The sequence below is a fragment of the Colletotrichum navitas genome, assembly GCF_030913465.1.
Source record: "Colletotrichum navitas strain CBS 125086 chromosome Unknown LY79scaffold_91, whole genome shotgun sequence".
Taxonomy (NCBI): Eukaryota; Fungi; Ascomycota; class Sordariomycetes; order Glomerellales; family Glomerellaceae; genus Colletotrichum; species Colletotrichum navitas.
The window spans coordinates 109,873-128,047 of record NW_026850637.1 but is presented as its reverse complement, the minus strand read 5'-3'; the positions used below and the strand labels follow the sequence as shown (position 1 = coordinate 128,047).

The following is an 18,175-nucleotide window of genomic DNA, read 5'->3' as shown; positions in this document are numbered from 1 at the left end:
TTGTCGTGTGTTACGACCCGACAAAGTACAGGCAGCCAAGGGCCCTACTTAACCCTAGAGATGTAGGCAGTACAACATCTTGTAGCTAATAGAAGGATAACTCCCTATAGAACAGAAGAGCTATAGTATAAATTATATAATAATGAAAAATCAAAGTACTAATAAGATCTTAGTATAAGTACTTAAAAGATTAATATATAAGTACTTAGTATAACTACTTATAAGTACTTAAGAAGTATATAAAAAAGTACTTAGCTAAGGTAGTAATAACTTATATATAAAATAAACTTAAATATACTTAATAATACACTTTTATAGCTTTTTAGTAATAAACTTATAATATATTTTTTAAATACTTTTTAGTATTTAATATTAGTAATTTATTAATAAGTAGCTATATAAGCTACCTTTATAACTTTAAACTATATAACTATTAAATATAGTAAAAGTATATGAGGAATAATTAGTAAATATATAGTTACTCTTTAGTAAATAGTTAAGAAATAGGCAGTGAATTTACCTTATATTAATAATAATTTAATAAATTAGATAAATAGAATTAGTCTAGGATTTCCTAACTAAGAAATAGAAGGATTTCCTTGTCTCTAGTAAATTTTACTAAAAAAACTAATATAATGATAGTAACTAATTAATAACTATAATCTCTATAGTTTAAGAATTAAAAGTCTAATATAAATATCTATAATAACTAATATACTAATATACTAATTAATAACTATAATCTCTATAGTTTAAGAATTAAAAGTCTAATATAAATATCTATAATAACTAATATACTAATATACTAATTAAATACTATTATAATAGCTAATAAGAATAATAGTAAGAAGGTAATAGTTTTATAAATATATAATAACTAGTCTATATAGCTTAATACTATCTAAGTAAAAGTAGAGTATTATAACCTCTAGGACTTTATTAACCTAGATATAATAGTAGTAGACTACCTAGCTCTTAATATATACCTAAAAAAACTAATAAAGCTACTTGTAATATAGTATCTATATATATTAACTATAGTAAAGCTTATTACTTACTAAGAAATTACTATAACTATAGTAATTACTAGAATATCTTTATAAGTAATAGTATAGCTTTATAAAGTAAAAAAAGAGGCTATAGTAACTATACCTAATAGGCTTACTTATAAGACTAAATATATAGTTACTATAGAGAATTTAAGCTTATATAACCTTATATATTTTAATAACTAAATAAGCTATTATTATAAAGAAATATAGAAGTATACTACTTACTAAAAGAACACTAAAGATATTACTAATATAGTTAAATCTACTATATAAGTTAACTTTTAAGAAAAGTACTATAAGTCTACTAAATTACTAGCTAAATAGCTTAATAAGCTAAACACTATAGTAGGCGTAAGTAAAAAAGAATATATAAAATATACTTATAATAATTATAGTAAAATATTAATAAAAGCCTAGTAAAAGGCCTTAACTACTAGAAAAGATCTTACTATATAGCTTAATAAATAAAATATAGCCTATAGTAAATTAGTATAAGTTAATTTACTTAACTACTAATAACTAGTAATCTAGTTTTATAACCTTATTATTATATTATAAAGTAGTATAATTAGCTTATAGCTTAATATATATAGTAACTAGTAAAATAAAAAAAAATTAAAATAAGATAAACTAGTAGTTACTATATAAGATAGTACTTAAAAAAGTTAAATCCTTTACTAATAACTTACTATATTATAGCTAAGTAGGCTAATATATATATATAGTAAGTAAATAATTATAGTAAGTAGACTAGTTCCTTATTATACCTTAAAAGGTACTTTTTTAGCTATTTTTTTAAAAATCTAAATCCTAACTAAAATAGATATAACTTTTTATATAAATACTAATAAAAGTTATAAAGTAAAAAAAAATACTTAAGAAATTATTATCTTACTTAAACTATATACTTTAACCTTACCTCTTATTAAGAGGAAGTAATAAGAAATAATAAGAAGAAGAAGGGTTAAGGTAAGATAATAATTTCTAGGGTATTTTCTCTTAGTTTTTAACCTTTATTAGTATTAATATTTAAAGTTACACCTATTTTAGTTAAGATTTAGATTTTTAAAAAATAGCTAAAAAAGTACTTTTTAAGGTATAATAAGGAACTAGTCTACTTATTATAATTATCTACTTACTATATATATATATTATAGTATACTTAGCCTTTTAGAAAATAATAATAATAATAATTAACTATATAGTAAAGATATAGTAAAGAATAATAAAAAGTATTATTAATAATAAAGTATAAGTAAAAAGCTAAGGTACTTACTTAGTAGTAGTATAAATAATAATAAAATAAGATAAATAAATAAGTTAAAGATATAGTAAAAGTTAAAATAAAAAAGATAATAAAATATAATTAAATATAAGATAAATAAAGTAATAATAGTTAAAAAGTAACTATTACTAAAGTTACTAAGTAAAGTAAAGTTAATTCTTTTTTTCTTTAATATAAGTATATATAGAAATTATTATATAGTAAAGTTAACTTTTCTCTTAAAGAAAAAAGTAAATATATATAAAGATTATACTTTAAAAAAGAAGAAGAGAAAAAGTTAAAAAGTATAAAAGTTAAAGAAGTAAAGTTATATAGACCTTAACTACCCTCTTAATTAAAAAAGAAAAGTAAGCACTATAGCTATTACTTATAGTAACTTACTTTCTATAGTAATACTAAAAATAGCTAGTAGTTACTAGTAATAACTACTTTTTATAGGCTATAATAATAGTAAATATAAATAGTTATAAGTAGAAAAAACTTACTTTAAGTACTATTTACTTTACTTTTACTATATTAGAAATAGCCTTAATAAGTAGTTCTTATATAAACTATACTTTACTAGTTTTACTAGCTAAACCTTATTTATTTATAATCTTATATAGGCTATTACTTTATAAATAAAAAACTTTTACTTAAATAAGAACTTTTACTTAAAGAAAAAAAAGGTTAAAAGAAATTAAAAAAAAACTTAAGTATAAGTATAAGTATAAGTAGTTATACTAGGTTAAGTTAAAGATATTAGTTAATAAATTATAAGTAAAAAAAGACTTTTTAAAAAGTAATAAAGTTAATAAGTTAGTTAATAAGTTATATAATAAATATAGGTTTAAAAAGTTATTTACTAAATATTATAAGATTTTTAGTTACTAATAGTTATTAAGCTAAATAGTACTTTATTATCTTTAGTAAATTATAGTACTAAAAGAAATATTATAGTATATATATAGTAAGTAAATAATTATAGTAAGTAGACTAGTTCCTTATTATACTTTAAAAGGTACTTTTTTAACTATTTTTTAAAAATCTAAATTTTAACTAAAATAAGTATAACTTTAAATATTAATACTAATAAAGGTTAAAAACTAAAAGAATATACCTTAGAAATTATTATTATACTTTAACCTTTCTTCTTCTTATTATTTTTTATTACTTCCTCTTAATAAAAGGTAAAGTTAAAGTATAAAGTTTAAGTAAAATAATAAGTTCTTAAGTATTATTTTTACTTTATAACTCTTATTAGTATTTATATTAAAAGTTATATCTATTTTAGTTAGGATTTAGATTTTTAAAAAATAGCTAAAAAAGTACTCTTTAAGGTATAATAAGGAACTAATCTACTTACTATAATTGTCTACTTACTATATATATATATTAAGCCTCTTCTAAGATTTTTACTAATCTATAGTAGTAGTAACTATTAAGTTAACTACTAATTAATATTAGTATTATAGGCTAGTTAACTAGAGGTAGTAAATAGTATAAATTAACTATTAATATAAAAAAGGTATAATAAGTAATAAAGAAGAAGTTTAAAGTTAGTAGCTACTATAGATATTTATAGAGAAGTAAGTGAGTAAGCTACTAAGGTTAGTCATGTGACCTTGGATTAGCTCCACCCTCTGCCGGTGACAAATATCCTGATAACTACTGTTTTATAATCACCTTTATTTGCCTTTAGCGACAGACTTCAAAAGCAATCTATTATAGCGATAAACTAACCGCTGTTAACCTATTATAAACCTAGTAGTAATAACTATATACACCACGACTATGTCTACTACTTATATAATATCTACCTAAGGTAGATCTATGTCGGTAAGCACAGGAACTGCACTAGGCTATTAAGATAAGACGCTACAACACTAGGGATCTACAATGGCTTTTTAACTTATAAGAAGATTACAAACGTATACAGTGGGAGGAAACGACTTAGTTATCCGGATCTGAAGTCAGAAGGCTGGAAAAAAGACTTAGCTGTATGGTCTTCTGGCAGCTGCTGTTAGTCTAATTTTTCTACTGCCCTTTATCTCTTAGGTTACCATCACCTTGTCTTGTGAGCTTACAAATACTGACGGCTGATACAGCATGCCCGAGTTTTGCCTGCTGTTTCTTAAGCCAAAAAACTCCATTCTACAAACCGCTTGCCTTTTTTATCACTTCAATCAGGTTAATAACGTGATTCTTTTAATACTCGCCAACTATAATGGAAGCTCTCCTCCCATTCTTTTCTTCCTCCCGTCTTCCGCTGTCTATTCCCCTCTCTTTGTGTTCCTATTGTCTCGCACTCGTACAAAAGGCATCGTCCCGTCGCAGGCCTTGGGCACCAAGGCAAAGGATGGCATCTTGATCAAGGGGGCTAGCCCCACGACGGAACCGTAGCGGAGGTGCTGTTGAGGAGAGGTCTTAATAGGGGGGCGATATAGGCATGCGTGGCCGAAGGCGTTCCCGTTCTTGACCCGCTGACGGCGCTGAAAAGCGGCGGCGGGGGGCTTGGCTGGGTGAGCCACGGCGTCGGCGACCTTTCGGCTTCGCATTCCTTGCCTGCGATGCCAGTCGCTTTTTAAGGGCTTAACAGGCTTCAGGTGCTTTAGGGGGGTCTTCAACTACAACTAAGATAAAGCCACCCATCTGTTAGCCTGAACGTATACAAGGACCCCGGCGGCTGCGTGGGTACTAGAACCTCCCTGGGGACGTTAGTTCTTAGCTACAATGCTGGTGGTGTTACCTTTTACGGCGTAGTTGTCGGCAAGTAGTCAGAGGAGAGAGACGCAACTAGAGCTGACTAAAAGGGCAATGGTTCTGGTGTCTAAGCAACGCTAGGCATTGTCAGGATCCTGCTAGTTGCTGAGCGTGCGAATCCCGCTTAGAGGCTAGGCTAAAGATTCACAAAATGAAAAATGTTTGTCGAGTAGACGGCGCTTTAAGTAGGAGAGTAATAGTGGCACGGCAAGCCATGGTATCATACGTATAAGAGCGATGTCTTAGTAAATAGAGTACTACAGAGAAGAGTAAAAGACGTTTAGCACCTTTTCTTTCCATCAGAACCATACTCTGGACTTCCCAATGTACATAGGCACGCATCTCCCGCCCACACGTTGGCCTACTTACACTCCAGATAACCGGAGTTATTCCTCCGCTCTGCGCTCGGTGCCGCCAAGTTCTGAATTATGAAAAAGGTGGGTGGTCAGGTTGATGTTCTCTTGTGGCGAAATGGCTGCTGTGGTGCAAGGAACGACGGGCGGACGGGAACACGATGACAACGACGTTGTTATGGCTGTCAACGTCTGGCTGTATTTTCAGATGCATGCCATTAAGTTTGCCTCATCCTATTCGTGTTGATCAGATTTCAAGTACGTTACCGACATCCAGAGGGTTGCCTATTGGGACCCATTGAGATCAAGAGGAATAGAGAAGATGAATAACAAGGCTGCAAATGGACAAGAGTCGTTCCGGTCCGATACGGGCCGCGTAATGGTCCGGACACCCTGCCAGACCCTCTGGGTAATTACATGCTCTCTCTCTCCGTCTCTCTCTCTCCGTCTGTCACCCTCTGGCTCAATGGCATCTCTCTTTGCAATTCCACCAATCTTCTCTCCCGTTTTCCCCCCAACCATCTATCTATGCGTGCTGACCTTTAGCATGGGGATGATTAGCAACCGCAATGAGCAGCCTCAGCATCACCTGCGGCCTCCCCTTTGACCACTAGCACGATATCCTGATCACAAACGACTCCGACGACCAAGGCTTACTGCCTGTATCCACTGCGACTGGTCTCGAAAGTGGTAGTTCAACTCTTAGTAAGTCTTAACGATTGAGCAAGGATGGTTATGGCACCTCTGAGAACTCGGCGTCCTTCAACCCACCATCTCGTTCTTCGCTAGACTCTTCTACCACTAGTTTACGATGGACATCTTACTACTGCTCCATGAACCGACGCCACAGAGAACTTCTAAGCTGTCCTCTTAAAACCCTCTGGTGCTTGCAGTTAATTGTCTCCTACTAGCAATCCAACGCCGCCACGCTTTTCTTCCCGGATGAGAAGTTTAAGAAGTTCAAGAAGCGCATTACAGAATCAAGGGTCGGTCGCGTCGCGTCTGCTACCAATTTCACCCCAGTAGCACCAATGTGGTCATGGACGAGACCGTCATCCAATTCTGCTCCGCCAAATGCATGGCTAGATGCTTTTGTCGACACTCCTTCTTCTTTTTCACATGCCGGAGGCAATGCGTTTCCCTCAAACCTTTAAAAAGAGGTCGCGTGCCAGAAACCGCCCAAGGGACTTGGTGTGACACAAGGCAAGCGGGGAGATACACTCCGTTCCTGGCGATACATGGTCTGACCGTGAAGTAAGCGCTTTGCTTTAGCTTGGGCTGATGTTAATTCATGCTTGCTTTCCCTCTATACCTGCTTGATTTGGTGTTCTCTCCGCTGCCCGCTTCTTCTTTTCATCGCCGTCCGCCCTAATCAATGGCCTTCCAGAGCGCCGGTCGGTCCGAGTAATAAACGTCGAGAAGACACCTAGAATGTGTTATTGCCTGACGGCTGTTACTCTCAGACGCCAATTTCACGCGGCAGGGCGTCCTAGAGTCGGCGGTGCACGTCGAAAAGCGTGGTTGAAGGTAGGAAGCTCTTGCACCGCGCGACGGAGAACAGAATGTGTTGTCTAACCCACCCGGTGGAAGGATCAAGCGGCGTAGCCAGGTGCTCTGAGGCGTCGGATGGGGCCACGGGGGAGTTTAGATGTATACTAAAGCCGGGTTGGGTGACTATCGATCAGTTTTCAAGACCGAGGCGACCCTCCTCTAGTATATCCAACGGCTTGCCCGAAAACGCATCTTTTTCATCAACGGCTTTAGTGACCGATGGCATTCACTAAGCCAACCTCAGGTTCAGCCTAATCCTAAACGCGGTTTAGATACTAATGCTTGCTGGCATCCACTACATAAGCATTAAGCCTTGGCGCCTATATTACTACCATTGATTGCCGCTAACCGGCTGTCTCTTGTGAATGGGCAAGGCATGTTGGGATCCTACTACTAGACCTCTGTCATGGTCTGACTTGGGCTCGACAAGTCTCTTGCGGTAGCCACCTACCCACAGTAGTGAGGGTTGGTTGATTCTTATCTACCTATGTGCCTCTGAAGACTACCTGCTCTGACTTGACAACACTCGGAAAAGGCTATGGTGCATCCTCTCCCTTATGAAGCGGCGGCGGCATTAGTAACAGAAGTATTTGCTGTCCCGGCCATTTAGTCTACGCCCTCGGCTTTTACACCCTACCGTCCAGCAGCTGCTAGGCAAGCGTCACAAGTTTCAGTCCTAGAGTCCGCGGTTGGAAAACTGGCTCCATAATTCAGGCGGTGCCACGCGGCTACGGGCATTGCCCAAAGCCTCATCTTGGTACTTTCTGGGATCATTCCGCTTAGCTGACATCCCAGCCATCTTCGTACTCGGTGATGTTATTCGCCACGCTGCAAGCCATCCGCAGCCCGTTCTGTTGATTCTCGATCAGCACCATTCCAGTTCCTCCTAGAATCACTTTTTTCATCCGTATTTAGGTTACGTCTTATCCCCTCAAGTGTTAGCAAGCCTTGCAGGCCTTAGCGCAGCTCTAGTCTAGTAGGCTTTTGTTATCCTTAGTACTTCCTCTTAACTAGAGACCAAACGTTGCCTTAACTATCTTTACAACGTTCTGTCACTGAACTTCCCCGATCTATTTTTTGTTGCTGACCCTCTGCCTCTTGAGCGTCTCGTTCGTGGACCCCTAAATCGCAGCTTGGCATGCCTTACAGTTCATGCTGCCACCAGTCCGCAATATCAAGCGGAGTCGCCGACATGGCGTCCGCGCAAGAGCACTGCTGACCAAAATGGGAACGCAGGCATTGCCACTTTGAAAGTACATATGCGTCTTTCAGGATCCAGCAGCATTCAACTACAACCCTATATAGACTTGTTGGCGTAGCGTTAGTTCATTCTGTATTCGGTGTTACTAACTGCAGGCGGTCACAACGTAGCATTTAATCATGGTCGTAGGCTAAGATAAGATCACCAATTATTCAATTACTTAATCGGAACCAGCTCATCTGGGATGATTAAACCCTAGAATCTGTCAGCTGTATTAGAGGGAGGCAGTTAATTGTAAAGGGATATGTCTTAGACACTTTCTGGGACGGACGAAGAATGGTACCAGCAGCGTCTTGTGACGAGACAGACAAAGCATGGCGTGCGGCCTTAGGGCCAGCTCCCAGAAGCACGAGTCGGTCGCCCTCTAGAATACACCATGCAGATACTAAATGCAATTAAGGCGAACAGTGTTCTCTATGGCTAATAGAAGTGGTCTGGGATGACCATTACTACCAATGCGGTAAAAGGTGAGGTTTTTAGAAATCCAATCGAGTGTCAAAGCTACCGCCCGATCTTATAGGATCGTTCTTACTTGTGACGGTAGCAACACTTTGAGGAGACTAGGTTACTTCAAGTTTCAATACGAGGAGATTGATTGGAATTGGCTTCACTAGAAAAGATCGAGGACGATTTTTAGCATCTAAAGACACATCATTATGTGGATTTTAAATATCTCCCAACACAAGGCAGGGTTTGAAGAGCTTTAGACAAATAGTCCTAGAGAGTACACAAATAGAAAGTTATAAAGGGTCTAAGCCTGACATCTGCCACTTGGCCAAGTTATCATTAATGTTCGAGATTCCACGGCCAACAATTTCCACAGCCCCCGTTTGCCCAAAGTGAGACCCAAAGATCAATACTCCACCAGTGTGCAAGGGATGTTGCAGGCAACATAATTCCTAGTGGAGAGTCTGCAATAGCGGTAACATTGTCAACAAGAGAAGCGATGGCCCAATCGACACCACAGTCTATACTAATGGAACTGCATCGTATCCATCCAGCTTAAAATAGAAAGCCATCGTCAGAAGGTTTGCCAGTAGTTTCTTTTCTTTATCTTGCTGACGGGAATTCTGTGGGCCCTGGAGCCATATCAGTGTCAAGTTCCCGCTATGAAAGTTGGCAGATGGCGTTGGCCATGTTGATTCATGTCCTGAAGATGGCATCTAGCGTACGTAGTGGTGCTAGGCTGTCCCCTTGATATGTCTAGGTGGATATCGTGTAGACTATTCTGTGTGTATTGCTCATAAGCTGGGGAAAACGAGGCCTAGATATTTACGGACGACCGACTGCTGGCTATTTAGTTACAACTATATAACAGCAGGCTGTGAACTTAAAATCACATAGACCAGCACTATCCTGTCTTAGCTTGAAGTCAAACGGCGCTTTCCTCTCTAATGTAAATACTAGCATAACTACCGACTTATTTTAGATAGTATATATAACTACAATAAGATATATGACCGGGAATGTTCCCCAAGCTGACATTCCCTCTTCATCTTGAATTAGCGTGATTCTCTTCTCTCTCTGCCAGCTTTTAACAACTTCCGCCATACTCCCTAGTGAGACTGGTTTGGGAAACCAGGCCACGTTGGTTAAGATCAACAAGCTGAGGGGGCTGAACGTCGGCGCTATAATCTCGTTGCCCTAGGTATAAGATTTGTTCTCGAGAGTCTGATGGGGATCTCTTTCACTTGTGCTGCTGGTCTCTGTACTCGCTATGCGACCTAGACAACACATTGTCGTGAGCTTGAAAAGGGTATTGTTATCTTAACCAATCCTTGTCCGGACGAGGATGAGACACTCAAGGCCAAGCTTCTCCAGTTCAAGTGCCACTTATTGGGTGTTGATAGTAATAGTCTCTGAGAACCAGCGTCTTTAGAGAGGTTTATAACACCCTAATGATATTGAATTTTCTATACTGACATTGTTATAGGCCAAAATTGTTGTAGGCATCTGGATGGGTGTTGATAAGAAGGATGTTGGGCTTCCGGCCTTCAGTCAAGGTATCCTCAAGATTGAGACCAGTGGTCATGTTATTAGTTCTCTGTGGACCTTATGGCTCTCTACATGGCTTAATACCCCTTGAATAGCAACAACATCTCACTGTCATTGATGTTCCGGGTATTTTCTGTGTCTTTACACCAGGTAGGCTATAGCTAATTCACTGAGAGTGTGCACTTGCTGAGTGGCGAAATCCACAGGGCTTACTACGGAAAGCGACATTGTTCTTGCTGAGAATACGGTGAGGTTGTATAAAGAAAATTTACGAACTATGCAAGTAGTTAAAATTATTTTTGTGTAGTAGCATCCTTGCAGTTATTTCTTGGACTGTTTATATTACTACCTAGGAGACTCTTAAGTCTGCTGGTAGATTTAAAAGATCTATATATATATATAAAACTACTACTTTAAGCGTATCCACAAGGTCCTCCTTAACTGCCTGCCACTTCCTTTATAAAAGACGTGACTAAGCAACGTAATGCGGTGGCGGAAGCACACATGATGCTCTCTGATTGATTTACTACCCATTTGAACCTGGTATCGTTCTCAACGCGCCATGAACAAAAGCGAGGGTGGCTGGTAATTCGGATTTAGGCGGCGTGGGGCTCTTAGCTTGGTGTGTTCAGCGTGCGTTGTATCCCCGTAATGCGGATTGATTGGGTCTAAGGCGTTATGTTGTGGCAGATGCTACCGGCTTGGTTTGAACGTGGGCATTTGGGGTGTGGTCGGATATGAATTGGAGCACCCGGGCTGAAGGTGAAGGAACTTTTGGCACATTGGGGGCGGGCCCGGGCTAACGGGTGGTTCAAGGGTTGTCGGGACATGGAGCGGCAGGGATGACAGCCGCCCGGCTCTGGGATTCGCGGCAGATGGAGCCGGGAGTCTCTCGCTTAATAGCGACATGACGTTCCGCAAAATTCTGTGACGGGTATGTGAAGGAAGAAAAAGAGAGGGAGGGATGAGAGGAATGCGGAACTTGCTCTCTTCTTTTCTCCCCCCTTGGAAAAGAATATTTCTCTCCTAAGAATAGGGGCCAGCCAAATTGGGCGCTTCACGGAAGGGGAAGCAAACAAACAAGCACACCTAAAACAGAACAAGGTGCATATTAATATTAAGCACAAACACACTAGTATGAACACAGTCAGTTAATCAGCCAACTGTCCAACAACCAACATGGTTTAAGCGTACGTATGCATGCATGGCCAGGGGTCTGTTGTTAGATAAGGTTTACACAGGGAATGGATGCTAGCTGGGTTTGCTTACTTGGTACAGATATCCGTATATGGTCCGGATACTATACTAGGTACGGAAGTATGTAGTAGAGTGGAGGCCTTGACAAGGGTAGGTAATCGTGTGATGGAATTAGATAAGCCTAGCGCCGACGCATCGCGTACTTGACTGCTCATGACCATATCTGCCATACCGTGAAGATGTCAATCCTGCACGACGTTGGGTTTGTCTAGTCCACCTTTCTCCTCTTGGTCCCCACTGTTGGTATCAAGAGCGGATTCTCGACTGGCCAGCTGGTCCTCCTCTGCCGCTGCAGCCTGGACCGCAAATGCGGCATATCGGACAAGACCCTGCAAACGGTGCTCGAGAGGGTCGCGGGCGGAATGATTGGTGAAGGACGAAGGGCCGACGATTTGCAGGATATCGGCGCAAGCCTTCAAGAGGCGTGTCCGAGTGGTCGGGCTTATGCCCCTACGGTCGCGGTCGGCAGGCTTCTCGGGTGCCTTTGCCTTGGCAGGCGGCGACGGCGGCGGCGCTTGCTGACGGCACCAAGTCGTCGAGGTGCAAAGGTCATGCTAGAAACTCTGAACGGGGATCTCATCAAGAAAGGCGGCGACTGGTTTGGCCAGGTGAGCAAGCGGGGTGGAAGCGGCCTCGGCCAAATGATGGGCTAGAGCAGCTGGTGAATCATGGGAAACGGATGGCCCGGCGACGGTCGAGGGGGGCTGTATCTTGGTCCAACTATCGTCGCCTGAGTCGTGGTCTTGTTCTGGCAGGGCTGTTTGTTGGTTTGTTTATTAGCAAACGAATCTTTTGAGACCGGGTGAGCGGAGGATACTGGCGGCGGCCATCATGTCTGCGTCGAGGTATCTGTGCTAATTGGCTCTTGGAAGCGGCGGTGATGACTGACGGTGGTGATTGAGCGATTTGTCTTTGGGTGCTTGTCGCGAAGAGAGAACCTACGTTAAAGGTGGACGGGGCACCTGGTTTGGTGGGTTGGTTGGTTGGTTGAGTGAGTTTGGTTGTCAAGTGAGAAAAGAGAAAAGAAAGGCTGGCGTAGCAACAGAGGTTTAGGCGAGAGTCCACCACTAATGACGCCTATTATGTAGTTGTTGTTGTTGTAATGTTTAACGTCGGGAAATCCCTCAAGGGCAAAAGACGTGTCTGGGGTACGGCCGGCCACTCCCTGAGTGGCTGTTGCCGGCCAGCTGTTGCCAGCTGGCACTGCCCTAGAATTTCTTAGTCACATCTGTTCCTGCTAATAAGTGTGTGTGCCTGCTGGCTCTTTGGTGAGGGCTTGTTAGGTCTGGATATCCCTTTCTTCTAAAACCGGCCGCTAGCCTGCCTAGCCTTCCTTCCTGCCTATTTAGATACAGGTCTATATCCTCCACCCGGCCGGATTCCCATTACTCCTTCCTAAGTAGTACTGACGAGTATCCTACGTCTAAAAGGCACTAACTACTTTAGTTTCTACCTAGTCGGGTGTGTGCCCTAGGAAAAACCAGAGGGAGAAAAACCTAGGGCAGCCGGTCACAGCAGCATAGGGCTGTATAAAGGGTGTGTTCGTTACATTAGCCTAAACTCTTTAGAAGTAGCTTTTGTAAGTCTCTTAATATGGGTTGCATCTGATTGATGTTGTGTTATAACTGAGGGGGAGGGAGTCCTGAAGTGGTGGTATTGAGGATAGATACGTTAAGAGGTTTTCAGATTTGTACGCCCTTAGCGAACTAAAGAGTAAACACCTATTTTACAACCTCTAAGCAGGGTCTAAGCTTATAGCTCTTCTTGTTTTGCTCGTTGTAGAAGTTTCGCTTGATGGACAAGAGACGCTCGCTGGGATACTAGCGGATAAGGTGGTCTAAGAAGTTTAAGCATTTAAGAACAGTATTATCCTAGTCTATCTTGCCTGTGAGATAGGTATCTAAAGCCGCGAGATTTATCTTCTTTGTTTCTTTTATGACGAAGAAGAACAAATTGTCGCGAGGCTTAGAGTTAGGTCGAACCGGCTTACCCTTATTAAGATCGACCTTGAGACGCTCCTTACTACGCTAGATAGGAACCGAGGACCTGCGAACGTGTTAGAGCAGTGTTTTAGAAAAGACCTAACAAGAAGGAATAAAATATACTAAGCGAGCTTGCGGCCATCTTGTAGCTAAAGACACTTATATTTCTTTTCTTGAAGACGACGTTGTATTTTAGGGGGGGGGGGGGGGGGGGAGATGGTGACATCATATTGATAGATTGTCACCTGGTCATTCCACTGCTTAAAGCGGAACTGGTTGACGTCTAGATTCACCGGCTTGCCGACGGTGTTGAAGCCTGGTCTCCTAATGAAAGGAGACATGCCTGGGTTGAGAAAAGCAAAGGGCGATTTGCAACGTTGAAGAAAATAGACTGAGCTGACGAAAGCAATTTGATTCCCAGGTGAAAGTGCTGCCAAGTACCACTTATTACACCCCCTGACCGTCTGTCTTTATGACCTGCTGATGATATACTTTGACGGCAATCTTGTCAGCAACAATGAACGAGGGAGGCGATCCAGCGTGTGGATAGGCGAGAATGAGATGGGCTCAAACACCATGGCCAAGAAGAGCGGATATGTGAAAGTCCGGCCATGTTATATACATGACGAGGATTTCGCCGTCCACGACCACCAGGCGTTGTCTCGTCTCGCAGGAACGGGATTGCCGAAAGGTAGCGGGAGTACTTGTTCACCCTTGAGACCACACTGGAAACACATTAACATTGACGCCCGAAAAGATCAAGGCTTCTGCCAAGGCGGCGGCGAAAGAGCAGAGACGTCAGTTGCGAGAGCAGTAGAGATGACGCGAGAGAGACAAGGAACGCCATCGACTACCAAGTACCAACAATGGACTCCAGCAGCCACAGCTTGTGTCTGCACAGTCATAGATCGACGTGGACCAAAGACATCAGGAACATCGCAGCTAGAATCGACGGCCAATCCCCGGTCCAATATGGCAACTTCAACGCAGCGTCAAGCCCGCAGGACGAGAGGAAGAACGCCAACAGATGTCCACAGACGACCGGGCTACAAGCACCACCACCGCCTCCGCAGCCAGCGTTGATACCTCGCAGCGATGCGACAGCTACAGCGAAAGCCAACGCAGTAGCGACAGCCACAGCAGCAGATCCAATTGATTTGGCCACAACAGCACCAGCACCAGCCTCGACACTGGAAGACACCGCCACTGTAGGAATCCTAGGATGCAGTTTCTCCCGGCATGGGCGAGAAACGTGTTAGGACAGCAGCAAGTCAACGGTACAGGCACGCCGGCGGTAGCAGCACAGGCAGCAGTCACAACGGCAACCTGGGAGTTCCTAACCGTCATAGCACTGTTCCCCAAAGTACCACATGTTAGACGCGGCGTCAAGTACCTTTCAGGCGCCGCGGTAGGGGGAGTAGGGATCGACGGGTAGCGGGAGTCTATAGCAGCAGCAGAGCATTCGGAATGCTGGTCGGGGTGCTCGATTCGAGAGAGGGGGTATTCGGGTCGCCGGAGAGGTGGAACCTGCAGGAGAATGTCGTCAGAACGGTGCACAAGGGCCAAAGGCGAAGGGAACAGATGGCCAGCGCCGTCTCGCAGGAGATCAGGGCAGCGACGAGCCTTATGGGGAAATGGATGACGCTGACAGCGTCGCTTACGTTTCGACAGCGCAGTCCTGGCTCGGGACAAGGATCTTGTTGATGTCTTGCTTCGACTGAGAGTAATCACCCCACCCTCTCTTACAGACTTGAGACGCCTCGCAAAGCAGGAAACATGGCGTTTGCTGACCGATGGCGCTTTGATTAATAGCCTACCCCCGACCAGGCACCAACGGTACATGTAAGCATATACGAGTTGCTGTCCACAAACAAGTCGGCGTGACATTATCCAAAGTAGGTGAATATAGAGAGACAAGACAGCGCCATCTTGTTATACAATGCACTAGCTCTCTCTCCATGTGTGCGTGTACGTGTGTGTGTGTGTGTGTGTGTGTGTGTGTGTGTCTGTGTCTGTGCGGTAACGGCGGCGGCGGAGAAGACGCACAAGGCAGTTGTCATTCTCCTCGGCAATCGCTGGACGGCGGGGGTCAGAATTATGGACGTGGTCGGGCGGGGCGGCGGACAGTGACTGACGTGGCCCGGGGCCGGAGTCTGATAGGGGAGAAGGGAGGGGGCAGAAGCAGCTTGGTAGCAGCAGATCCTAGCCGGTAGCGGGAGCGGGAATGGGAGCGGTGGGTTGAGTCGTAGTCGTCAAGCCCAAATCCTATATCGACATGACAACTGCAAAGTTGCTTGCACTCCTCGTCCTGTTGGCCTCTAGCCGTTGTTACTCCCCCCCTGTTTGGTCCTCCTTATTCGTGTCTCTGTTACCCTGTGACTGCTCTTACTCCTCCTCCTCCGCTTCTCTTGGCGCCTCCTCCTGGTGCTGCCACTCGGCCTCATGGTGTCATCAGTCCGCTGGTCTCACTCCGTCTCCAAACTCTGCTCTACTGCCGCCGGTCCTCTTCCAAGAGGTGCAAAGCTTCCAGCTCCTCGCCATCCTATCTCTCTTGAAGGCCTTTTTTTTTTCTCGACAGTCGGCTCTTTCGTTTCTTCTCTTCCACCAACCAAGTTTTCTCTTTCTCTTCTTCATCCATCATCACATCACGTCAAACAAACAAACAAACCTCTTCTTCCATCTTGTCATCGGATTCATCTGCGCACCACCAAGTAACCACCAGCGGACTTCTCCACTTTGAGGTTGGCGATGGATGCGTCGCGGAGGCGGGAAATCTTGTTCTGGCCGCGGCATCCAAATCCAACATGGCTTCCTAGAGTACGTGCTCCGCGAGGCGGCTGGAGATGGTGCGGCGGATGGGGGCCGGGAGCAGGCTATTGGGCTTTGCCAGAGAGATGAGAGGGGAAAGACGAGAGAGTGGTTGATGAAGCAGTTGCGGGTGAGGGTGAGGAAGCGGGAGACGAGGCGACGGGAGACAAGGAAGCGCGGGGCATAGTTTCCCAAGGTCGGAGCGGGGTTGATGGTGTCGGCGCGGGGGCTCCGGCGGCGGTGGACTCGGTGGCCTGCACGTAGACGTTTTCGCCTAGGTTGGCTGCAGCAGGGGCGGCAGCAGAGCGAAACCGGCTCATCGGCGGCTACTGCAACGTTTTGTCAGTCTCTATCTGTGATTTGTTAGGAATGGCGGGAGTGTGTCATCAGGTGCTCGGAACTCGAAAGGACCCACGGAGATAGTTGACAAAGTCGAAGCAGAGCCGCTGAGTGTACAGTGAAATCATCGACGAATAAGTCCAGGACACGATCGTTAAAGACGGTGGTGTCGGGGAAATACCTTACCTTCATTGACCTATCGTCCGTCTCATGGGAGAGGGCGTTTGGGGCTCCCGCTGGGTTCCGATTGGGCGTGAGACGCATCTTCCATCTTCCATGTCGGTCGACACTCACTCGCCCGGTCCCGTTAGACCTACAATACCATACCATACCTATGCTTTCGAGGGCGGCGCCCCTACTCGAGACAGAAAAGCGGAGGTAATGCAGCGTCAGAAGAAACAAGTCGTTTCAATACATTAGTCTTGGCTAGAACATGAATCTTAGAAACAAGACTCGGCCAAGTGGCAATGAGGTAGAAAGAGACTGTTGCGAGGAGATTTGATTAGAGGTTTGAAGGTGGTGCCTGCCGAGTTTCTCCCTATCCCATCGCAACAGGTAGGTGCACGGGATCAAGCGCCTCCAGCTAGAATCATCTGATGATCCATCTGCCCTAGACGTCTCAGAAATCATGGATATAAGAGTACTAACAGCTAGGACCAAAGGTGGTGTTTGAACAGAAGACATATCAATAATATGTAACTCCTGCCGCATCAAAGGGGACCCCATGCAGTCCTGATGTGGAGGGGCTTCCGCGCTTATGGGAGGAGGGGGATGGTTTGGTTGGTTATCAGCGGGCAGGGCTATGTCTCCGTCGCCGCCCGCATCGTCTCCAGGATACATACAATGTAGGTTGCGGGATACCCTTGTAAGTATATTCCAAACTAAATTATAGGCCAGTGGAAGCAGAAACCTCAGCTAGCAGGGCTTTGGTTCATAAGAAAAGGAGAACATATAGGTTTATAGGGAAACAAGGGACAGGGAAACCCTTAATGACCGGCTGGTGATGTGATCCATGCTTGCGCTTAGGTAGGATAATGGTTTGGCCGGTTGAGGGGAATTGCCTGAATCCGGCGTCGTTAGGCCCCCAAGAGTCGCACGACGCTCCTCAATAACAAGGCGGGACCCAAGATTAATAGTATGCTTGCTTGTATTACAGCATAATCAACACATCAGTAGGCTTAAAGCCCTCTACTAGCACTCTTTTAATGAAGTAGGCCGCTGTTCCCAACGTTTAGGTAGCCTCCTACTAGTACCCAAGTAAAGCTAGCTACAAGATAACTATAGTTAGCATTAAACAGCAATTATGTAAGAGGTTACCCTAAAGGGATAGAGGATAACAATTGTTAATAACTAGGATAAAGTCAGGGGAGCTTTCAATCGACCTAAGCTGTTCCTACGTAACCATTTCCAGGCCGCATAGGGAGAGTCGTCCTTGAATTGATTATACGAGTCGACGTCCACCATTCCCTCAAGGCTCTAACTTATCTGGTACAGGAAGGGCGGGAAGAATGCAACAAAGAGCCGTAGATAGAAACTAAAGCGCTGCTTGC

At 43.1% G+C, this 18,175-nt stretch overlaps 3 protein-coding genes across 3 annotated transcripts; 1 reads left to right on the top strand and 2 right to left on the bottom strand.

Annotated features, from left to right (window-relative positions):
• Nucleotides 1-11,678: 11,678 nt before the first annotated feature.
• LY79DRAFT_707071 (uncharacterized protein) lies at nt 11,679-12,562 on the bottom strand (the record flags this gene model as incomplete). Its single annotated transcript, XM_060565041.1, has 4 exons — nt 12,439-12,562; nt 12,314-12,380; nt 12,066-12,253; nt 11,679-12,014 (listed from the first exon to the last, which is right to left on the bottom strand). Exons 2-4 carry the CDS (start codon nt 12,327-12,329, stop codon nt 11,679-11,681), a joined length of 540 nt encoding a protein of 179 aa, XP_060409121.1. The 5' UTR covers nt 12,330-12,380; nt 12,439-12,562.
• A 1,817-nt stretch (nt 12,563-14,379) lies between these two features.
• LY79DRAFT_583624 (uncharacterized protein) lies at nt 14,380-15,256 on the bottom strand (the record flags this gene model as incomplete). The annotated part of the gene is made up of 3 exons (XM_060560340.1): nt 14,380-14,668; nt 14,872-15,174; nt 15,225-15,256. The coding sequence occupies 3 exons, from the start codon at nt 15,254-15,256 to the stop codon at nt 14,380-14,382; spliced, it is 624 nt and encodes a 207-aa protein (XP_060409120.1).
• A 180-nt stretch (nt 15,257-15,436) lies between these two features.
• LY79DRAFT_583623 (uncharacterized protein) lies at nt 15,437-16,033 on the top strand (the record flags this gene model as incomplete). Its single annotated transcript, XM_060560339.1, has 2 exons — nt 15,437-15,566; nt 15,801-16,033. The coding sequence occupies 2 exons, from the start codon at nt 15,437-15,439 to the stop codon at nt 16,031-16,033; spliced, it is 363 nt and encodes a 120-aa protein (XP_060409119.1).
• Between the last annotated feature and the right edge of the window lie 2,142 nt (nt 16,034-18,175).